Here is a 23,813-nt window from a genome sequence, read left to right on the forward strand (position 1 = left end):
GGACTCTCTTCTTACGCGTGCCACAGGACTCCCATGAATTGGTAAGACTACCCGCTTGTGCGTGGTACCTGACGGGCAAGGTAGTATAGCATGGATAAAGAGACCTGTGATTTGCCACCAGTAAAGAGCACTCGAGTGCGAAATGGAACAGATGCTTCTACTTCTCCCTAATAACTATAGCTTTTCCGTTAATACGTCCAGGCGAGCAATGCATCATATAGTATATGACACCGATCAGTGGAATAAATCGCTTTGAAAAGAATATATGTCCTATTAGGTCACAGGCTTACCATCCTAATGTTGTTATTGGCACGCCGCGATAGATCACATAATGGATCTCAGTCGAGAAAGGGGTATTAAACCTATTATGACAAAAAAAATCTGAGATTCCGTTCTGTGAACTATCGCAGCCGGCCAATAACAACATAAGGGCGGCAAGTCTATGATAAGCTTTCATATTTTGGAAGGCAGGTTTGTTCATAACTAGTGACCAAATGACTTCCCGTAAATATTTAATGGCGTGTTAGTTAAAGGAAAGCAGAGATGTATAGCCTGCGCCTTTCAAGGTTTTGTTTATAGATTCTCAGCACAAATTTGGTTCTAAAACAGAAGATGTTATGATTATAGTGACAATACAACTGGTAATTTGAAAAGGCTGAGAAGTATCATAAAAATGCAACCACGCGTCGGACAAAGAAACGGCTGAAGATATAAACATTTATAACAAAAAGGACGCCATGACGATAAGAGAGACGCTAGAATTTTAAGTATCAAAGACTGGAAGAGTTGGTGTTTTGTGGTGATGTGTTCCGGTAAGTCAGAAAGAGCCACTAACGCCACTCAAAGAGACGAGTTTGTCCAAGTCCAAGATGGCCGTCGGACCGTCTCGAAAATACGGTAAGCACTGAGGCATAAAAACTAGCTATATCTAATTGCTAGGGAACACTCAATGAAACTGCAATGTGTGTTAAACTATGATTCGATCAACGTAGTTGCGTGTAAATGTTTATCTCTTGTCATTGAACTCAGCTCTACATGTCCTTATGAAATCACCCTTCCCTCCCTCCACAAATTCTCAAACATTTTCTTCTAATTTTCAAGTCGGTAATTCCCTGCTAGCTGAGGCCTTTTTTCTCTGTATTTCGCTGGGCTTTTCCTCGCGAACGCCAGCACAGCGAAATACAGAGAAAAGAGGCCTCTGCTAGCAGGGAAAGTCGGTAGCTCTAGAAATCCCAATTTAACGAAAAAACTGCAATTAAACTATACTCATAAAGGTAATAAGTCAGATTAATCAAATTTAATAAAAAGATAACGCTATCAAGCAGGACACGAATATTGCTGTTTAATTTCGGGCTAAATGCGAAACGCGACTTTGAGCACCCAAGCACTTGAGAAATATCGATAGCACTTGAGAAAAATATCGCGCGAGTAATCGAGCATCCGCTGCGCTTCTACATAATCGCACCTCGAAAAGCCAAACACCGCAGATTGCAACAGGTTGTTGTTCGGTTCGTGACATTTTAGCTTATGTCTATGTTTCGACAAAAGGCGATAGGATAGTTCAGTGGTGTAAGTATGGTTTAGTGAGCTCATCGTACGCGTCTTTTTTACCCTTGTTTGTGACACGTGCAACGTCAATAAGTTATTTTTCCGAAGCCAGAAAAATAATTAAACATTTCCAAAAGACGTTTTTTTACATTGTATATTGTCAAGTAGGTTATTCTGCTGTCATGGCGCATAAGTATATTCAGCGGCATTTGTTTGCATTATATTCCCAAGGTCTAACATCCAAGGTGACATGCACGTTAGTTATTACCATGGCAACAGCACTGTATGTGTACTACATGTGTGGACGGATGACCGAGGAACAGTTTCGAAGTATGAATCTCCCCAAAATCCAGGCCTACATCCAGCACAAGTGCTCCCCAGTCCTCGACCGTGCAACACGGGGAGCCTGGAAACTGAAACCTCACGTGACGACCGCTGATCTTGATGCTCGCAGACGATTGGACATGATGCTGCGCACGCGTAAAGGATGGCCGCAGTATTTATCCCATGGAGACTTGCGGTGCGGGGTGCACTTTCCCCTCCCACGTCCAAGCTTTGGCAAAAATAAAACAATGGTGTTTGACATACAAGGGCAGTGTGATCCTTATAGCGAAGCCCCATGTTGCCATGGCTACAAAGGATGGTGCGGGGCTGGAGCAGCGTATTGTGAGTGTCAAGGGTGCGTTGATTACCGCGCGTTCATTCCGGCTGAGCTGGGAGACTGGGTCACACTCGACAAATGCCATATCACAAACTACACGCAAAATAGCGCATGCAGTTTAGTTAACAACCGCTTTAGCTATATCACGTTCATGGGCGATTCCCTTGTACGGCATTTGTTTTCTGCATTACTCTTGATACTAACACGTGACCGTACGTACGGTGCATTGAAGTTTAGCGCGCGATTCAAGCAAAAGGATATGTGCCGTGGGGACAACCAGTTTGTAGATAGCATGTGCCACGCCCTTACGGCTATGAGATGGACCGACATCTCCAAACACCCCACATTCTGTCCAGAACGGAAACAGTCCTTTAAGATGGACTTTGTAGAGGCGTATAACATCAATCACGCGAAAATCGCGTTAACGTTTGCCAAACGTATGTTATACCGGCGAGGGTCAGTCATACTTATTGGTGTAGGGATACACAATGGGTTCAATGCACCTCTAGTGATAGAAAAGTACTTTGGACCCATTCTACGATTATTACAACATTCTAGAGCTACCACGGGCTGGCCTCGACTTATCTGGCTCAGCCCGCACGCCGCAGGACCACTCAAACCGCTGACATATCAGCGCCACCAAGGAAACCACGCAATTCAAGCGTTCAATGCGCAAATGTGGCAATACTGTGAGGAACAGAATGTGACAGTGTTCGATACGTATAATCTAACCCTCGGAGCTCAGAGTTTTGATGGAACACACTATGGAGTCGGGGTGAATTTGCTCAAAGCACAGTTATTACTAAATTATTGGAATGAATCAAGGTGATTGGTTCTCATTTCTGTGCATACTGTTTCCTTCCTTTGTTTTAAATCGTTCTCTGAATACGCTCCAGCAAGGGCGGTGGGAACAGTTTTTGTTAGGCTAAATTCTGATAATAAACCGTGCCGGGAACGTTTCGGCTAGCCCGTCTGGGACAGTTCGCGCGCTACGGTGTAGTAGCTTGGATTACGCAACGTAACTTGGCCGGGTTTTCTAATCAAAACAGTATCAAACACTAAGAGCGCGTCGCAAACAAGGCACATTTTAGCGAAATAAGAGGGAAATTCGTGGTTTGTTCCCTCCCATTATTTTGCCTCGTTCTCTAATACGCTCCAGTGGCCATGATTATATGACATTAAATTTAGCCTAACAAACACTGTTCCTACCGCCCTTGCTCCATGTCTCCAGTGCCATGCATAAAATTTGTGTATTGGAGACAACCCTCTTTCTGTATTAGCTTGACATCATAGGCTTTGAGCATCATCTCCCACTCTTACTGGTACTATATAAGCTAGACAATCCCTTTGTTATAATTTTTCTTAATTTACCTCATGAAAACATCTTCTCGGAGGCATGTCATATAATCATGGCCACTCGAGCGTATTAGAGAACGGGGCAAAATAATGGAAGGGTACAATGCCATACATAGATTTGTCAGAGTATTGTCAGTATATCCACGACCAAGTTTAATTGATGGAAAACTAGGTATTTTTTATCCTTAGAATCAGAAAGGGAACCTTTTGGTATCTTGAGGAAGCGAATCCAACCTCTGCAATCCCCGAGTATTAGTTCATTTCCATTTGCTTTTGTTATCATCATCATCGTCGTGTTCACCACCATCATCATCAATGTTTTTGTTGTTGTTATTATGCCTATTATTATAATCTATATTTCATTCGTTTATGTTAATTGATCACAAACTGTATCATCAGTAAGTACAGCTGTTAATGTACTATACATTGTATATATATTTTTTTCATAGATGCGCGCATACCAGGCACGTACCCAGAATTTTTTTTGGGGGGGTGGGGGGGGGGGGGGGGGTGCGAAATCCGAAAAAGGTTGGACTTTAATGTTCCGGGGGGGGTACATGAGAAGAGGGAGATTTTTCTGATAAAAATCTGACCCATTGCAGTATCTCTCAGAGCGACGTTCATTATCGGATATGGCTAAAATGCATCGGAATTTGACTTTTAGATTTATGTCATACCTTAGTGATCTAGAATGTCTTTTTTTTTTATCTAATTAGTTTATGCTTTATAGTTATGTCTTCAAAAAGAACGTCTATTGCTAACCGGAAGTGGACTTTTCGCCTTTGTGGAGATGTGCGCACCCCCTGGCTAAGCGTTTATACATGTAGAATCGATTGCTTGATAAAAGACCATATTATACATTTTTACATTTTAAAACTGTTTGTATTCACCCCCCTCCCCCTCGAAACTTGCTTTCGATTAGCATTGTGTTCGGATTTACTCGATTGATTAAGCCACTCTATATATATATATAGTCAGTCAATATTTTTATGGAAGATAAAGACTGACTTATAAAGACTGTGCTGAAACTAAAACCCTAAATTTCCTTATATGTTTACCACGTTTAAACAAATTGGCACCGAGCTTCGCGGCGACAAAGATTTAATCTGATGAAGTCAGGTAAGAATGGACTGAACTGAAACTTGATCTGCCTAAGTCGAACAATACGCGCGAAGGTTCAAAATATGCGCATAATCAACGGTCTGGAGCGGAACGACTCTAAATTTGTCAGCCAAGCGTAACTGGTTTGTGCTTCGCGTATACTTGGCCTGTGCCCATAAGTGCACTGACAACAAACCATTAGACAAACGCACCACCTAGCTCAAGCAGGCACGCCGCGACAAGCAATCAGAGTTCAGTGTTGATGACCGAACTACTGCGATAAGAAGTCGTCCTTTGAGTTCTAGCAGGACCGTCCCGGGATTTTTGGCGGTATGGGCAGAATAACGGTGGGATTTATCCTCTTGCTTGCTTGTGCGTTTGCTTCTAAAGATTCGGATTGGACGACAAAGGATCTAAAGCTATTTGAGAGATATTTTCACTCAGAAATTCTGAAGAATGAATGCAAGCAGGCTCTGAGCTGCAATAAGTGCAACGCGAATTCAAATTGCCGCTGGTGCATGGGCGAAGATGGAGCGGACAGCATATGCAAACCCACCTCATCCTGTACATTAGAGTACCGAATACCCTGCCAAATACCCGAACTCCGTGACTACAGGGAGAATTATGCCTCGCGTATGGAGTCCGAAGATGGTTCGTTACCGGCGAGTAATAAGTCACAGGTCACTGTAAATGCATCTTCCTTGTGTAGCAGTAAGACGAACTGTTCACAGTGCGGGCAAGCTGAATTTTGCGTATGGTGTGATAAGAAGAAAGAGTGTATACCCTACTTCAACGCTACCCAGGCTACACAAAGCTGTCAAAGTGTTCTTTGGTATAAAAACCAGTGTATTTACCCGGGTAAGTCTGTGTACTTTATTGTCTAATTAGTTATAAAGCTGATTATCAAAATTACGCACTGCAAAGGAATTTCCTCTCGTCTAGTTGTATAATCGTTTTGCATCACCTAATCACATTTTATACCCACTGTTTGATTCTTTTTCCCACTATCTTATAATTGATTTGATATTTAAGCATATTTGGATCTTTTAGGGGAACAATTAATTTTCTTTCGCGCCGTTCTCAACTGCGAGGCCATTATTCAGATTTGCGCTAATCCCTCCGGCCCTTCGGCAAGTCATAAGCGAAAAACATTATAATCATTATCTTGCTTTTAATCGTTTTCTTTCTTAATATAACATAAACGCTGAAAAAAGCTTTTATCATTTATTATACGAAGGGTATTAAAAAGAAAAATGAAGTTTGCAGGCCATTTTTTTACTTGTACATGAAGAGCTTAAAAACAAGTCATTATTGCTGGGTACGGTTCGGTGATTCTTTGAGAGGGCCGAAAATCCTTATGGCTCTTCATGCAGAAAACAACCTTTGTTATCATTTTTTCATTGATAAAGTTAGTGTTTAATAAAGAAAAAGATATTTCATTTTTAAAAGATATCCTTATGCTAAACATATTTTTTCTGACAGTTTGATTACTTTGGCAATTTCGACAAAACTTTCAAAAGAGGGACAATAGGGAAATCCTTTTCATTGTTCTTCGCCTTCTTTATTGAAGGACGTGTTTCCCCTTCACTGAGATTGCATTGTTTATGTCGACATTCCTAAAATCTTCTACGTTATTGGTACTTCTGTTATTGAAGCCCCGACGTTCCCTTGACATGTAAGTACATTTTGATCTCCATCTTTTCACTATCGGAATCCTTTTCAAAATTTTTATTAAATTACATGTACATAAAGGGATGGGTAAATATTTTTGCGAGGTGTGGTTTACGCGAAAATACCCCCTGTTTATTGTAATAATCAAAGGCTCTGTGAGCCCACATTTGAATACAAATGTATTTTCCCAGTTATTTTCGTGTCTGCATAAAACATACACCTATTTCAAATCAGGTCGCACTCGAGAATCCATGTGTCGTAACCCGCGGTGGTTCATGGGTAGCGTATAAACGGCTGAATCCTTGTATCTGAAAGCTATATGAATGTTGATAACATTGTAACTTGCCTGGGTGGCACTCGTGAACCCATGTGTCGTAACCCGCGGTGGTTCATGGGTAGCGTATAAACGGCTGAGTCCTTGTATCTGAAAGCAATAAGAATGTTGATAACATTGTAACTTGCCTGGGTTGCACCCGTGAACCCATGTGTCGTAACCCTCGGTGGTTCATGGGTAGCGTATAAACGGCTTAATTAATCCTTGTATCTGGAAGCTATGTGAATGTTTATAAGATTGTAACTTACCTGCTTACAATCAAATAAGCATAAATAAATTACAAATCCAGGTTTCAAAAACTGTAGAATCCTTGTGCAAGAATTCTACAGATTTTGAAACCTGGGTTTGTATTTTATTTGCACTTATTTGCTTATTTACTTGATACCCATGAAGCACTGCGGGTTACGGCACAGATTCACCGAGTGCATCTTTGTTTGAAATAGTTTTATACAAAGTATACAAAAATGTCCTTTTACCTTTTTTTTTCTTTTCGATGTGATGACACACCAAGAACATCATTTTTAATTATTATTACAAAGGGTAAAAAGGAAAAACAAACCAAAAAAAAACAAAAAACAGAAAAGAAATTGTGGCGAGTGTGGATTGGACTCCGGGTCGCTGCAGTCGTAGTCAAGTGTCCGAACCGCTAAAATATGGCATCACTGAAATGATCAGTGACTGAAATTTTGCCCTGCGAACAGAGACTTTTCGTCTAAGTACCCTGACCCAGCTCACAGAGGCTTTTCCCTTTTTGTTTCTCGGACTTAAAAGTCGCAGTTTTGGCTTGGCAATCATTCACTATAAAAATTGTTTCTCTCAGATTCTTACTTAGTTAATCATTCTTTTTACCATTTTTCTAGTAGCTAGTTTGGCTAGTAGCATTAAAGTAAACTCACAGTGTGCTTTTTTGAGAAAATCAACTTCTCACTGACTACAATAAACCAATGGGACTGAATGAGCCAGTCGCTATGGTTACCAGACCAACCAGGGAGTTGTGAGAGAACTCTCACAACTCCCTGGTCCAACTAAAATAATCGCTTCTGTTTCAGGTACCACCAAACCGTGTCCCCTTCGCGTGTCCGGGGGCTGCAAGGAATGCGTAAAGGATGACTTGTGCTACTGGTGTGAATCCAGTAAGAACTGCTCCATCTATCCTCATGAGAATTATGTCCCCCCTGACTGTAGTATGGACGACCTTTACTACAAGAAGTGTTCTCACATGAAGCTCATTGTGGTTCTTATCCCTGTGTTGTGCATTGTGTTAATACCAGTGTTTGCGTATCTCATTCTTTGGATTGTAATGTGCTGTCTGAAATCTGGAGAGAAAAACGACCCCGGCGACTCAAAGCCGTCACCTCCCACAAAAAAGAAGGAGAAGCCGAAGCCAATACGACTGCATCATCAGCCGCCACGAAGCAAAATCGAAGAGCTCAAAAAGAAGTATGCCCTTGACAAGGAGCCGAAATATAATCGATTTAATTAAACTGTCAAAAAATGAGAGGCTATATCCTCTGGAATATATCAGCATTGCACTGCAAGAGGAATTTAATAGGAAAGTCTTGGCATATATTTCTATCAGACCAGAATATCAAATATATTGATGAGGCTTACTGGTCGAATCTCTGATAAATAAGGGAAAATATTTCACTAAACACGCCATGTCCACAAGTTTTAATGATCTGTTATATTATGTTCACGAAAACTGGTCGCTGATTTTTACAAAACCCATTTTTCGTTTACACCGTCAGTTGGTAGGAGGATAAAGATAAATGTAACAAGAATGTTGTAATACTAAATACTAGAATTCCCTGAACTTTCTGGTGTTCTTCAAAGGCATGTGGTTGTTTACTGTCGGTAAAATGTTATATTCCAAATATTTTGAATAAAAAGGGGGTTGTGCAGTAGAAGCTGTTTAAGGTAATTCCCTTTAAATAGTTCTACTATCCAGAATTTTTTTAAACTTGGCATAAACAATATTGAAGTTAAGGGCTTTTAAAAATGTAATAAAAAGATGGGGGTACCGATCTCGTTTTCACAACAGAGGACGTAGAGTCGACGCGTTTTTACTAATAGCGCGAGGAAAGATCCCAACTCTTAGTTTTCAAAAAGATTTCATATAGTCTATTAAGTTCTGTTTGTCGAGCTGCCAAAATCCGATCTCCTAAACAATAACCCGTAGTAGCTAACGTTCAAAACAAATCACATTTTAGGAGATCGCACTAAAAAAACACTGATTTCGCCACTATTAATACGGTGAAAAGCGCCATTTTGAAGTATTTTTACGGCTTGTAAGAGAAAATAAACAAACATCTACTATCATCCTTTATTTTCTTCTTTCAATTTATCATTTTTCCGTATATATTTAAACAATAACCCGTAGTAGCTAACGTTCAAAACAAATCACATTTTAGGAGATCGCACTAAAAAAACACTGATTTCGCCACTATTAATACGGTGAAAAGCGCCATTTTGAAGTATTTTTACGGCTTGTAAGAGAAAATAAACAAACATCTACTATCATCCTTTATTTTCTTCTTTCAATTTATCATTTTTCCGTATATATTTAAATATTTGAGCAAAAAAAATAATGGGTAACCGACTTTGTTCTTCTGTCAAAGCGATTTAAAAAAAAAACCACAGTAACCCAAGCACTCGGTTTACATTCTAGTACTCATGAGAATTTGTTTAATTATGAAAAAATGGAAAATTAAAGAAAATAGACTTCATAGTGGACTCACTTATTCTTGTCTCTTGGGATCTCTCCCGAGTATAGCGGGTCCATTTTACTCACTCGCTTCCCTTTCAGCACCCATACAAGACGTATAAAGTGAGTCCACTATGAAGTGTATTTTATTTAATTTTCCATTTTTTCATCACTATACAAATTCTCTTGCGTACTAGAATACAAACCGAGTGCTTGGGTTACCTGTGAAAAAACGAACCCCTTTTGCTTTGTTTTATTTGAACGAAACAGCGAGCGCCACTATGCCCAGAATGGGTGTGCAGTGCAATTCAAGGAAATTACCTTAATTGCGCACTCAACATGTTCTAACAAGTAAATATGCCAAACATGACCAGGCCAGACACGTTTTTTTGTCCATACTATTGACTATTGACAATTTGTCCTTTCCCTTATTGTCTCTGAGTATTGGCCTTTGGGCTCATAGACTATTGACCCAGAGCCCACACATGCACTAGAAATAATGGTTAATTATCATATACCCATCATACTATTTGCCACTTCTTTGCCATTTCTACAATACTGTTTTATTGAGTTTTTAAGCAGAGACCAAGGAGCTAAAACTTCGAAGCATCTTTGGAAACATGAAGGGGGAGAGGTTGGGGGTGGATTTTGTTCAGAAATAGAAGTGATGTAACCATTGACATACATCGAACTAAAGCAATCCCATTTCGTTTATGTTTAGTCACAACCTTTTTTATTTGTTTTCTCTAAAATAAACAGACTAATTTCATAATGGTCAAAGCTGGCTCAGGATTGAGTTGGACAAACTGCATGTCAGTCCCGTACCATCTGGCTCAACATGAAGCTGCTTAACGACCCCATCCTCAACCAACATTGCATACCTACAACACAACAACATGTTTATGAAAATATGCACATCCTCAACCAACATTGCTTACCTACTACAGAACAACATGTTTATGAAAATATACACATCCTCAACCAACATTGCTTACCTACTACAGAACAACATGTTTATGAAAATATACACATCCTCAACCAACATTGCTTACCTACTACACAACAACATGTTTATAGAAAATATACATATCCTCAACCAAGATTGCTTACCTACAACACAGCAACGACAAATTACCCTAGGCACATTGCAAACATAAAACAAAGCAACATTTATAAAACTATTATCAACCAACATTGCATAGTTATACCATGACCATACCATGTTAGTGGAGGACTGTTACTATGTAAAATGGATGTGTTTTAAGAGTATCATGGGGGGAAAGAAATTTTTCCTTTTTTTTTCTCCCCTCGACCCCCCCCAGTTTCTGCCGCCCATGAGTATTAAATTGAAAATACAAACTGGTATCAGACAATTCCATAGAGAAACAAGGAGGCATCACTTACCGTTTTGACCTTATATTGCCAAGGAATGGAGTGGCGTCTAGCTCTAAGTCCACAGCCTGCATCAGAAATGAGGAGATATTTGTAACATTCAGGGGCAAAGTCAGCATTTCCCGAAGGGAACAATATATACAATATATTTTGGCTGACATTGCACCCAGGTTCTATCCATATGAAATTCTTATTCAAAAGGCAGGAGAAAATGACAGGACATATATCAATATGTAAAAAAAATACTATAGTGATACCTTGGTAAATTCCCCATGTACATCAGCAAGCATTTGGATCTACAAAATAATATAACATGCTCAGACTATAATGACACCTTGTTTCCATTGTAACAGTAAAATAATGATTCACACATTTCCTGTGTATACCTGCTTTTTTAATGAGAAAGGGAACAAATAAAACTAAACTTAAGTGATAAAAGTTTATAAGATATAAACACTTACCTTGCCCTGACATCCGTTTGCTTCTCCCCATGCACTCATGACAAACGGGTCATTGACAGCTATGCATGCAACTACATCCACACCTTTACTCTACGTATTAAAAACAGGACAGCAAACGTTTCACCAGCAACCTTATGACATCAAATTGTGCCTCAAAGAATGGAACACTGCTTAGACCAGGACAGCAGCCCAAAGGAAGAGGGGAGGGGGTGAGGCGAACATGTCTTGGAGGAAACTCAGAATAAGATATTTTGCTGCTAATTGCCCCCCGCCTCCGCCTGCTTAAAACCTAGGCTACTGTTCTGGACCAATAAACACTTAGAGACTCAGAGTAATAAGACCAGAGACTGCTTTTCTGAAAAGAGCTGGCCTATTTCAGCTTAATCCCTTCCCGCTTTTTAGCTATTTTTAATTTTTATCGCTTTCGCAAAATCCGTCTATAGAATATAGCCATTTTGCCTATTTTCTATCAGTAACTAATTAATTCCTTAGAATTCCTTGTAGCGCCATTTGTTGAACATGCATGCAAGATCTATTTTGTGTGCTTTCTGAATGGCAAATGTCTGCTGATTGGCTTAATGACAGCAGGAAAGCCATTTAGCTGCTTTAGCTTGCAAGCCACACAGGTGGAATACCCCACCTTTCCTCAAAAAATTAATATACCGCAACTCCCACCAAAATTCACAATCCTTGAGATTTTGTAGGGTTGACAGCTTTGTTAAATCCTTATAACTGATACTTCAATGTACCTTTATTTTGTCAAAATCAGCAACATATCCTGGCAAATGAGTCTGGAAGAAAAATAACAAATAGAGTTACGGAAAATAAAAAAATAAGTAAAGGTTTCAGTTTGGTTTACCTTGCTACATCCAGGAGTGAATGCTCCTGGGACAGCAAACAATATTCCTTTCTTTCCCTTGAACAGACTAGCAACATCAACTGTGTCCTTTGGAGTACCCTCCATTACCTTGATGGAAGGCAGTGCCTCTCCAACCTGACGACAGTAAACAGCAGGTTATTTGCAACCATCTTTGGCAAGCACATAAAAGAGGTAGAGAGAAGCTTGAGAAAAGCAGGCAGACCAAATACACAGGTTACACCATCTTTAGTGACAGTGCTTACACACCAACAGCCGTGGTAAATCAGAGATGCCCCATTAGAGATCTTGATGCCTGTTTCGGGGAAGAGGTTGCCTTTTATTAAAGCCGCATTGTCACCAGTTTACTTCCGGAGGTCCGACGGAAACCTCACCCGTTAAAAGACAAAAGAATCTATTAAAATCTGAGATATTAAACAGGCCATCCCCTCTAAATTATCAATCACATCCTCAAAGAAACTTCCAATAAACACCTTGCTTTCAATATTTTGAAATATTTTTCGCGTTTTCCGTTAAAAAAATCATCGGATATTGTTACGTTTTCGACCGGAAGTAAACTGGTGACAATGCGGCTTTAAGCGGAACCCTTATACCTCGAACTCCACACCAACTCAAACTGACTTTAAAATTTTCAAGGGCTTATTTTCACTGTTTTAATCGTTTCCCTTCGAGCCATCGCTTTCGGGTCCCAGTGTACACTCGCCATCGCACAACTAATAATGCCCTCATCCTTATGAAAGTGAAAGGACTGATAGGGCAAACAAAACCAGCATTTCGCGATGTATAAAATGAACCATTCGTAAGGGGTAAAGTACTTAAAAACAAACAAGTGATAGAGAAAAGAGCCTCCATAGCCTAGATTGGGAGAGGAGGGCAAGTCGGAGAAATAGTCAGATGAGTACAAAATAAACAGGGTAAGAGTAAAGTTACAACATGTGGAAAAAGCATCTTCATAATTCCCGGAACTTATTGATTTTCAAGTTTAAAAGACGCCTTACAAACATTCAGAGGCGTTTAATGTAATAGGTACCTTGATCGGCATTGCAGCAAACGTTGCAGTTCTGAATCCACGTGCAAATCTGACAGATGCAGTTCGAAGCATCAGATCTCTTGTTGACGAACGACGTGCAGAACGAAACCGACCAACACCGAACAAGAAACTCACGTGTTGCAAATCGATTTTGTCCCGCATACAGCCGCGTAGTAATCGATTCCCCCCCGCTGATCATTACGTCACGGATCAATCGTTATTGCCAATTTATAAAAAAAAATGGAATTCATTTTTGGGAAAAGAAACAAGAAGAAGAAGCCCTTATTTAATTTCTCTTTTAATTTAAACCTTTCCACATATAACGAAACAAACGAAATGGCCAGGATTTTATTTCCACAGGGAAACCATGACGGTAGCGGTATGTTACCCGTAATCGTAGCGATTTTTGATCAAGTTATAATTTCTTATTAGATCAGCAATACAAAAGCTCGTATTTTGGTTTGGAGAATTTATCGCCTTAGCAGTAAATTCAGAATGCGAGAAAACAAAATGGCGTCCGCAGTGGGGAAGGAGTTAGAGGAATTATGTACAAACTATGAACAAATGGAACTTGATGTATGAGTGTCCTGTTGTGGTATTGATAGGAAATAATGTTTTGCATCTGATTTAATCTCGTCTGTATTTCAGGGAGTGGCTACAGGCGAAGTCTACACACAGCTCCTTGCTATTTATCTGCTACAAAATGACATGTGAGAGTCGATTGCTTTACTTTGTACCATTTATAAGTGATTTAATCCTGATAACTTCTTTTTTTATGTAAGATGCAATGCCAAGTTTCTTTGGAAAAGAATGCCAGATGATATCAAGAACGTAAGTATGAAATTATTCAAGTTAAGTATTAATATTTTTTTAAATCTGCTAGATTTTGCCGGCTTTGTGGATTTTGGTGGGAAAAAAGCCTGCATACTCAAAAGATAAGAGGGGAATGCAGAAAAAAGAGCCTGCAAAGACAAGAAAACAGCCAGCTATCGCCGACAGCCAGCCGCTATCTTGAACCCTGGTTTATATACGTACTTATGCTTATACAACTTAAGTAACACACAGTCGAACTGTCAAACAGACAGATGAACACAACACATCACTTACATCTTCCACCACATAACCAATCAGTTATGTGGGCATAGCTGTCAACCTCGCTTTAGGAAAAATCTTGAGAAAATAGAATATCAGAAGTACCAAGATAGCTAATGCATAAGAAGACAGTACAGTGGAACCTGGATTTTTGGGGGAGGGAAAATGTATCGTAGAATACAGGTATCCTGGCAAAGTGGTCCTCAATTTTACGATAAAGAAAATTCATTGAAAATAGCATTGTAGCGAGGTCGGGTTTATTATCAACTTTTACAAAATAATAAAAATGTAACTGTAATCTGCAAAAGACTGTACTCTCTGTAAAACCGCAATCTGTATTGAACAAGACCTGTCAAGTCAAAAAATTAATTAATTGTAGTTTCTGTGTGTGGTGTCTTGAGTTTTGCTCTATGTTGATAGACAGAATCAGTAATATTGTTGTACTGAGGTCAAAATTACGCCCAGGAGAACAGATTTGTATCGTAAAATCGAGAATATCATAAAATCAAGGTAATTTCTTGTACATTTCACTGTATTTCTGCCAGGAGAAAAGAAAGCCATCCTAAAATCGTAAAATCCAGTCCCGTAAAATCCAGGTTCCACTGTACTTAAATGTACGGATATTTTCAAGAAAATAAGGCTTGAAAAAAGGTTTAAAATTTTGAGACTCCTGCCTAATGAGGAGAGTTGACAGCTATGTGTGGGTCAGACAGATGGACGGTCAAATAGACAGACTGACAAATTCATCATTTACATCTTCCACCTCATAACCAATCTGTTTATATGGGTCAGACAGACGGATGGTCAAACAGAAAGACATAATTTAATTTGTAACTTCTATTACTAACTTATATCCTACTGGTTGCGGATCCAATCAAAGCATGGTATTTAGAATAGCCTGCTAGGTGAGTCCTTCTAAAGTCTGTTATATCATTGGTTTAGTCCACTCCTGAAGCTGCGTCTCTATGGACTCTTGGATGCCACATGTGGAAAAGAGATTACGTGGGGATTTATGCGTCACTCAACCAGGAATGGTCATCATTAACACAGCCATATATCATCTCTTTGAAAGGTAGATGTAATAATTAATAACCAGTCTTCTTACGGCTGACCCAGGTTGCAAATCAAGCTCAAATGACATTTCCAATGTTCCAAATGTTGTGTGACTCATATACACTTGCTCACTGTGGATTGTTTATAAAGCAACACATCATATGTCACGTGACATTTCATTTTGGAACATTTAAAATGTTTTTTTTAGGTGGACAGCCTTTTTTAGATCAGCTGTTTAGATTGTTCTTGTTGGCACACCTGTTACTGTAGCATTTTCCCTTTTTATCATTACAGAGAAGTTTCAAGATAAAGTCTTCAGACTTTGTGAAAGAGCATACACCAGCATAAAGAAAGATGACCTTGCTGCCTACCTTGGCATGACAGTTACTGATGCTGTATCAGGTGGGGCTTTTGTCACTGGATGAGTAGAACCAGGCACTAATATCTCTGTGTAGGAGCCGTGAGCCAAAACTTTGTCATTTTGCCTATTAACTAAATGACCTGGCTACATACCTGATAAATATTACCAATAAATAGAAAAAGCTCAAATAGTCATGTCCGTGAACCAGAAAAAAAATACAATACACCAAAAACTGGTATCCGACTCTGTTAATTTTTTGTCTTTTATAAGACTGCTTCAGGGCAGATTGAAGAATTCTTATTAAAGAAAAAATTTGGCAGAGTCAAGTACCAGTTTTTGGTTTATTGATAAATATACCATAATATTACCATACACCAAAAACTGGTAATCGAATCTGCCAAATTTTCGTCTTTAATATAGACTTCTTCAGGGCAGACTGAAGAAGGTGAATCGTTACAAGCTTATTTACGTCAGAATGGTGGCACAAGACCTAAAAACATTAAAACTGACAAAAACGTGGTTGTTCTAGAATAGCACGCGCTATGGATAAAAAGAATTTACACATCTCTATGTGGGTTCCGAATGCAAAAAATGTCACTATTAAAACCCAGCAAGCTGATAAGCTTACTGGCCTTCCCTTTCCCCTAAGCTGAGCCTCAGAGTTACACTTATCTATAAGTTGTACCGTTACAATAACTAAGACCTAAATGATTGTCGCAATGAAAATGTTGATAGATAAGGTCATCCTTGACTCTCTCACTAACTGGTAATCTAGGGTGCTTATTACTACTTTTGTGATTATAAAAACGCTTCCTGAACCTAAATATTACCATTACAATTACCTTTGCAAGTGACATATAAAACTACAGCTACCTTGACATATAAAACAACAGCTACCTTGTATTTTATTTTGGGGGGGGGATCAAAATTTTGAATCATCATAGAATATTTTTCAATGAAGATTATAAAAAAGATCAATCGAGTTGTCACCTGAGGGGGACTTTCCAGAAAAGTAGAAAGGGGTGATTGTCACATCTTTTAGGGTATAAAATTTCGACCAAATGCCAACCCTTAGGGGGTGTTTAACGTTTTTAATGTTTCTGCTTCTGGGTTAAAAATTCCTTCGACCACACCCAATTTGCTATGTCTTAAGGGTAAAAATTTCTATTGACCATGCCCAAAGTGCCATCCCTTAGGGTTTAAATTAATTTTGACGATGATCACCCCCATCTGTCCACATATATGGCAGATATAGACTTCCTCAGTAGAAAAATGCAGTAGAAAGAATGAGAGTTTTTCAATGCTCTAACTCTATGAAACAGAATGGATGCCCAGTTCTGGAATTAAAAAAAGTTTTTCATCATTTAGATGCATCTTTGTCAACTTTGCTTTGATCCCACATGAGCCAGCATGACACAGAGGGCTTAAAGCTGACATTGCTCTCCTTTAAACCCCAAATATGAATAACACATTATACCTATGGCTACAAAATTGCTAGGCTAGGCTAAATGCTGGGCTACATACATACATGGAAAAAATAGACTCATAGCCAGGATCTTGAGGGAGGGGGGGGGAGTTTATCCATAAAGCGGACCATTTTCTCTTAGGTAGCTCATCCAACCTCGTAGTATTACTTTTAATTTTCCTTTATAAGAGTGGCACTTCAAGTCAAGTGGGAGTGTTTTTTCTGAACCCCCTGGCTAGAACCTACTTTTAATATATTTTGAGTGGCTCATAATTCATTAACTATGGTTTATTTTTTAGGTTTTGTTGTATGCTGATGTTCATTCTCTGCTTTTGTTCTAGTTGCTGTTAGTCAAGGATGGACCCTAGATTCTGCCTCAGGTTTTTTGGCTCCAAAGAGATCAGGTATACAATACAGTCATAGTGCCTTTAATTTACATCTAGTCTTCTGGCATTAACAAATGTCGAATGTTTAATGACATTTCCTCTCCAAATAATCATCTTTTCTAAGCCCCATTCTCTTACATCAATTCAAGTTTAGTCCCCTTTTCGATAACTATGAAAATAGTGCGATTTAAAAAGATACATTTATTCATTACCTTGCAGAGCCTGTTACCAAAGATATTCCTCTGACGAGCGAACAGGAACTGGCACTATTGACAGACTATGTGTCATTTCTAGAAAACTGATGTTTACCATTTGTGTTTGTAATGTCTTCCATGAATTCCTTGTACTAAGAAAACAACAAAATAGGAAAAACTGATTTGAAAATAATCTTTTGTATATACTGCTATAGAACCAGTAAACGTGCTTTGAACTTGGGAGAAAATATTGGTTGTTTATCTATATTTTGGTATACGTAATAGCCCGTCTTACTTTATGGTCCTGCACAATATGTACCAACCAACAAAAAATGTCTTATACATTATCCCCTGTCATACACACACCCCTATGCATTTCCCACTTTGTAGCCTTTTTTTTTCTTGGCTCAAGATTGGATATAATGTAGGGAAAATTTGCCATTAGTGTTTATTTGTTATTTATTTATTTTATTTTTTGGCTGTAATTTGATTTTTCCTAATCTAAAATTGTATTGCAAACAGACACACCGACCCTGGGTTCCAGAGCCTGAGTATCTACTTTTCCCAGCATGCTAGGGGGCGGGGGATGAAATGAGTTGGCGTAATTCTTGCTTCGCTTGAAAAACTCTCGGAACCTCTGGTTTCCAGGGTAACACACACCCCCTTGAAATAAATAATGCTTGAAAAAGAAAAGATTGGATATCTATTCCATTATTGATGTCAGCTGTACACCCTCCCCCCACTACACTGTACAGGAGATTTATTCATGTTGATCTTTAGAAATTTCTAAAGGAGTGCAAATACAGCAGTAGTAGCTTTATTATCCTATTGAGCTTTCTTATTCATTCTCTATGTTCTCTATGACCTGCATTCAGTTGTGGATCCAGGTGGGTGATGTATTTCCTCAGATTGACATCCTAGAAAAAATGTATGGGGGTTTAATCCGGCAATGCTTTTATATATTTGTGCCCGCTCTGGCCCGTACCCAGGGGGGGTGTTTGAACGCACCCCCCCCCCCCCCCACCCCCCACAACGGCCGAAAGTCCACTTTTGACTCTAAATAGACGTGCTATTTGTAGAAAAAAACTAAAAATCATAAGCTAGATCACTCTGGTGTGTAGCCAGATCCGACAATAAACGTCCCGTGGAGATACTGCAAAGGCATAAAAAAACCTAATTGTTATATTGAGGTTCTGAGTTGCCTCCCTCTCCCCCCCCCCCCCCCCCCCCCCCCCCCGGATAAATTAGGTCCACTTTTTCGGATTTCGCACCCTCCCCCCCCCCAAACAAAAATCCTGGGAACGGGCCTGCCGCTGCCCCCCCCCCCCCCCCCCCCCCCCCCTTCTGACTACCCCCATCCAAGGTTCCAAATAACCGTGCTAACCTAGACCGTAAATGTTGCGAGCGGTCTCCCTGTGGAACTTTAGTCTTTACCAGACTCCTAGACGCAAACCGTTGTTTGCCCGTTGTTTATTAGTCTTTATTGTGATAATTTTGTTACCCAAACCATAGCCTACGCGTTATATTTGAGAGCCAGTGGCGATTACAGTATGGGAAAGCGAGATAAACGTGTGGTAAGCGGAATGTTGATTCTTATGACACTACTAATTTTTTCTCATATTTGATCCGCCATGTTTTTTGTCATGGCCCACACGTGAGAGAGTTAAAAGTTACTTATTCATTCGAAACTGTTGGTTCACAAACAAACCAGTCAAAAATACATCTCTAGAGATTTATTGTTTTTTATTAAGAGATACTATACCCACGCATTCTTGTTGTTTTGTTCTAGATATTCTTTTTTTAACAAACCAGTTCACACTGTAAACAGTTTAGTTGCTATTCAGTTCTGTGTGTGTGGTTTCCAAGGGGGTGTTTGTCTTACCGTAAATGTTCTAATAAATGCCCGGGAGTTTATTAAATTGTAATTGGCGTTCAATAAATAGGAGGTGTTTATTAGAGAGCGGTGTTCTTTACAAACTATAACAATATAGCAAACCCAAGTGCAGTGGGCTCTAGTCTCAGCCAGGATCATGTAAAAATATAGCCTGCATAGCAAGCATTTCTCACCCAGTAGAAGCCAAACTCAGATTAATTAATTTGATTTATATTACCGGAATTCCTATGTCATATGTTTTTAAGCTGGGAGGGAGGGGGAATCCACACCGAATCCACGTGCGGAATGTTAAAACACATTCAGTCTGTACTGTAGAGTGGGGCGTTTGTTAGAGAGGGGCGTTCATTAGTTTATTACAAACTTGTAAGCTTAGGAGGGGAGGCGTTATTAGACAGGAGGCGTTTTTTAGATAGGGGGCATTTATTAATTCATTTACGGTATACAGTAGTATTATTGGTAGCTGTGCAAGTTTTTGTGAAAAGTTGAAAATGTATCAACTAATAACATAGTAAATACCAAAATACTGCAACATGCGTGGTACCTTTTGCTTATTTAGGCCTTTGTCAACCCTGTTGCTGCTGCTCGGATGTCTGCACCGGCCAGCTCTGGGCCAAGTATCAGGGACTACCTCAATCGACCAAGACCAACATGGTAAATATGGTAAATGGCTTAATGACTTGCTGACTTATATTTGACGATCGTCTTATGAATTACATGTCACAATGCATTCCTTCGCAAGGCTTCTTCTACTGAGTGGTCATATTAATTCTGTAGATGTTTTGTATAAGTTATCAACAGCAGCATTAAACTCATTTTTACTGCCTATAGGGATGAAATGAAGGAACAGATGAACAAGAAGAAGGCAGGATCAGAGACACTAGCTGCTTATGAAGAGCATTTAAATCAGGTTTTTATCAGGAGATTTTGTCATCACTCATTCGCTACAGTATCACTCTCGGACATATGCACACAGTGAATGCCACCAAGAAGAATCGACACACCTTTTAATGATAGACAGACAGTCTGTTCACCCGTTAGTTCATACATCTCTCCATGCCTATTTGTCTGCACACAGCAATGCCTTATCTGCACATAGCAATGATAACTTTTTTTGACATTTGTACTTGTTTTATGTCTATGCAGAAACACAGAGAAGAATTGCAAAAACACAGAGAAGCACTTCTGAAAGGAAAAGATACATTATTTAAGAAAGAGGTAAAAAGTCCTTTTTTTGAAGATTGGGTAAACTTGTTTTGTACATACACTACAAGCAGTTTCTGTCTCAATTTATTTTCTGTACAGGCACAGTAATGATGTGAAGGTAGCTTAAGCAAGTTCTTGGTGGCTCTATGTGAATGTATCTGAATCATTTTCTTTTACAGTCAAAAAAATCAAAAACAAAGAAGAGAAAGAGGGTGAGTGTAGGAAGATGTATAGTATGATAGTGGTCTATGAGTGTTTGAAAAAGCACCACTGTAATTCTTATGATAATACTACCATCTGCTAGCAGAGAGCTGGATTTTGACTAAGGGATGGGTGAGCCAGGTTCCAACTATTGAAACATTTTTTCTTATGTATGTGCTTAGCTCGCAACTAGTACTTTATTCTATTTCTTTGTTGTTGTTGTAAGGGAAAAGCGATGTGCATAGAAAAATGGAAATAATAATGGGGGATGGGGGGACACAGCAGCTAAGCAAAATCCTAGATCTAACCCTATCAATAGCCCTGGAGTCTGGAGTTACTACTAAGTGTGATGTGTCTTTCAAGTTGCCTTCTTCCTCATCTTCTTCATCTGATGACAGTGACATTGAAGATCCACCAAAGGTACTTTATGCTAACACAGCAATCTTCCAAAATTTGTTGATGATTTTATTTTATTATTTTGGTAAACCAAGTACTGTAACTTTCAAATAAAAGATGGTTTTGTATGGTTGCTTGGTGCATAACCTCCATGTATTACCCACCATTTATTTTCAATACATAGCCACAAAATGCAGTAATTACAGTGTTAATTTGTTTTTATGATCTATTTTGATAATCTTTTATTGTGAAGACCTTTAAGATATCCCAAAAATTAATGTTTTTAAATCCATAATTATACAGTAACACAGTATTGTGGTTTTATCATTTATATTTTGGATATCATACTATTTATTATCATTAATATCATTTATATAACAGAGGAAGAAAAGAAAGCGTAAGAAGCACAGGAATGAAGGCAGTGAAAACCAAAGTTCTGGTGATGAAGGGGGTCTTCAAAGATATAAGGCTAGTACAGCTTAAGAGTTAGACATACAGTACAATTCATGAAAGAATGGTGCTGATATGTAAAAACAAAAACCTACAACAAAAATGTGACAGTCAACTGTATAGTTTGTCTCTCTTTCTTTTGCTTTTCAGGGAAAAACTGTAAATGAAAGCAAGAAGAAAAGAAAAAGGGTGAGGGATTTCTGTCAAAATTATTATTAGCTGATGTTTCCAGTGTAGGGGACTATAGCATGTGGAGATGGCTGTAGTACCTGCCTACCACTGTACGTTAACCATACTCAAGGACTTTGCACATCAAATTGGACTTTCCTGTACATTTTTTGTAAGGGACAGACCATTAGAAAAGTGATGGGAGTGGGTGGGGGTGGGGGTGGTTTTGAAGTGGATATATATATATTTTTGGTGTGGAGACTTGGGAAATATTTTTTTCTTCTCTTAGCTTTATGCTTAGCAGCCAGAAATATATATATTTTACATTTGTGCTGGAAAGATTTTTTTACTTTTACCCCAACTCCCCATCACACTTCTAATGGTCTGTCCCTAAGTCACCCCCCCCCCCCCCATATCTAGTATATTCATTCTTACCTATTGTCTCCCTTCCCCCCTCAAAGTAAAGCCCATTAGAATCCTTACTTAATGTATTGTCTGTTATGTGTTCTGTTTCTTTCAAGTTGCATTCTCCCTCCCCTGCCTCATTTTCTGATGATAGTCACAGTGATAAGCATCTTAAAAAGGTACTGTATGCTCCTAGAAAATTTATGGAAATTAGTTCTCTTTTTTACAAAATTATTTATTTACAAATTACAAATTAACAAAAAACAAAGATCATCCCTTGTGTGTGAAAAACATTTTTTCTTTCACACAGAAAAAAAGAAAGAAGCATAGAAAGCATAAGCAGAAGAAGAAGAAGAAGTAGAAGAAGACATAATGCTGTATTTCGAGAAGGTAATTACTTTTCCTAAATGACTGTTTTCTTTATCAAATCTGCCAAACTTTCCCCATCATATATCCAATGTTTTCTAATTCTTCTAATTTATTTTGTTTTTCCTCTCTCTGATTACAGACAATACTCAAGGAAGAAAGAAAATGGATGGGATTTGAAATAAATCTAACAGCAATGATTAGTTTTGTTAGACAAATAGATAGCATAGCTCGAAACCAGCCATTTCTGTGAGACCACAGTGCGTGCCCACATGTTGGGGGGGGGGGGGGGGATGGGCAATCGTAAGACCTCAACTGTCAGCTGGAATAATGGAGATCATTTCTGTGAGAACACAGTGCATGCATACATGTTTGGGGGGTGGGGGGGGGCAATCGTAAGACTTCAACACCTAATGTCAGCTGAAATGGAGATCATTTCTGTGAGACCACAGTGCATGCCCACATGATGGGGGGGGGGGGGGGGGCAATCAGAAGACTTCAACACCTAATGTCAGCTGAAATGGAGATCAAGCTAGGAATATCTGAAAATACAATAGTTTATGTTCATGTCAGTAGCTTATGATTGTTGAATTTTGTATCTTTGCTTCTTGTTTAACTAAAAGATGAATAAATAAATTGTAATGTTAACATTGGGAGCATTTAGAGGCTTTCCAGAATTATGCACTGACGGGAAAAACACATAATTTCCCTCTCAGCACATAATTTATGAAAAACACATAATAGCGCTTAATTTTGAAAAAAAAAACAACAACAATGAAAATAGGCTGTTTTTTTTTCATACTTCCAAAGGAAACATTTGTAACTACTCCTATCCTAGAGGTCACCCCACTCCCCCTAACTCAAATAGATTCCTAAGTCTGTCTTTTTTTGGCCATTCAACACAAGTAAAAAGATGCTGGTGAAAGAGCAATATTTTTCACTTTATAATTTCTGTTCTCAATTATTGAGTAAAAGGCTTCTTCAAACAATTGTTTATTTCTTTGTACATTTCTGTATATTTTGTAATGTGTTTTTCTATATAAA

At 38.8% G+C, this 23,813-nt stretch overlaps 5 protein-coding genes across 7 annotated transcripts; 4 read left to right on the forward strand and 1 right to left on the reverse strand.

The window, feature by feature from the left end:
• The first annotated feature begins 66 nt into the window (after nt 1-66).
• Nucleotides 67-3,987, forward strand: LOC5508781. The gene is made up of 2 exons (XM_001629313.3): nt 67-897; nt 1,780-3,987. The coding sequence occupies exons 1-2, from the start codon at nt 870-872 to the stop codon at nt 3,036-3,038; spliced, it is 1,287 nt and encodes a 428-aa protein (XP_001629363.3). The 5' UTR covers nt 67-869; the 3' UTR covers nt 3,039-3,987.
• Nucleotides 3,988-4,750: 763 nt separating this feature from the next.
• LOC5508798 lies at nt 4,751-8,575 on the forward strand. Its single transcript, XM_001629312.3, has 2 exons — nt 4,751-5,524; nt 7,721-8,575. The coding sequence occupies exons 1-2, from the start codon at nt 4,999-5,001 to the stop codon at nt 8,152-8,154; spliced, it is 960 nt and encodes a 319-aa protein (XP_001629362.2). The 5' UTR covers nt 4,751-4,998; the 3' UTR covers nt 8,155-8,575.
• Nucleotides 8,576-10,085: 1,510 nt separating this feature from the next.
• On the reverse strand, nt 10,086-13,312 carry LOC5508780 (peroxiredoxin-5, mitochondrial). Of its 2 annotated transcripts, none has more exons than XM_001629287.3 (7): nt 13,136-13,312; nt 12,088-12,222; nt 11,978-12,019; nt 11,229-11,318; nt 11,025-11,063; nt 10,780-10,835; nt 10,086-10,256 (listed from the first exon to the last, which is right to left on the reverse strand). In XM_001629287.3, exons 1-7 carry the CDS (start codon nt 13,295-13,297, stop codon nt 10,151-10,153), a joined length of 630 nt encoding a protein of 209 aa, XP_001629337.2. In that variant the 5' UTR covers nt 13,298-13,312; the 3' UTR covers nt 10,086-10,150. The 2 variants fall into 2 exon arrangements, with proteins under 2 accessions (XP_001629337.2, XP_032233472.1); XM_032377581.2 differs by lacking the exon at nt 10,086-10,256 and adding an exon at nt 10,388-10,427.
• Nucleotides 13,313-13,555: 243 nt separating this feature from the next.
• LOC5508797 (COP9 signalosome complex subunit 8) lies at nt 13,556-17,934 on the forward strand. Its single transcript, XM_032377582.2, has 7 exons — nt 13,556-13,711; nt 13,784-13,845; nt 13,918-13,966; nt 15,170-15,299; nt 15,575-15,682; nt 17,448-17,510; nt 17,712-17,934. The coding sequence occupies exons 1-7, from the start codon at nt 13,631-13,633 to the stop codon at nt 17,792-17,794; spliced, it is 576 nt and encodes a 191-aa protein (XP_032233473.1). The 5' UTR covers nt 13,556-13,630; the 3' UTR covers nt 17,795-17,934.
• A 1,163-nt stretch (nt 17,935-19,097) lies between these two features.
• On the forward strand, nt 19,098-23,417 carry LOC116615718 (protein FAM133B). 2 transcript variants are annotated; one of them, XR_007306538.1, is made up of 11 exons: nt 19,098-19,260; nt 20,137-20,231; nt 20,409-20,487; nt 20,724-20,795; nt 20,963-20,995; nt 21,348-21,404; nt 21,762-21,848; nt 21,981-22,019; nt 22,558-22,582; nt 22,714-22,793; nt 22,912-23,417. XR_007306538.1 is itself a non-coding variant. In XM_048721835.1 (11 exons), exons 1-10 carry the CDS (start codon nt 19,237-19,239, stop codon nt 22,762-22,764), a joined length of 600 nt encoding a protein of 199 aa, XP_048577792.1. In that variant the 5' UTR covers nt 19,098-19,236; the 3' UTR covers nt 22,765-22,793; nt 22,912-23,417. The 2 variants fall into 2 exon arrangements, 1 of the variants encoding a protein (XP_048577792.1); XM_048721835.1 differs by having other exon boundaries at nt 22,520-22,582.
• The last annotated feature ends 396 nt before the right edge of the window (nt 23,418-23,813 follow it).

This window comes from Nematostella vectensis, chromosome 2 (assembly GCF_932526225.1).
Source record: "Nematostella vectensis chromosome 2, jaNemVect1.1, whole genome shotgun sequence".
NCBI lineage: Eukaryota > Metazoa > Cnidaria > Anthozoa > Actiniaria > Edwardsiidae > Nematostella > Nematostella vectensis.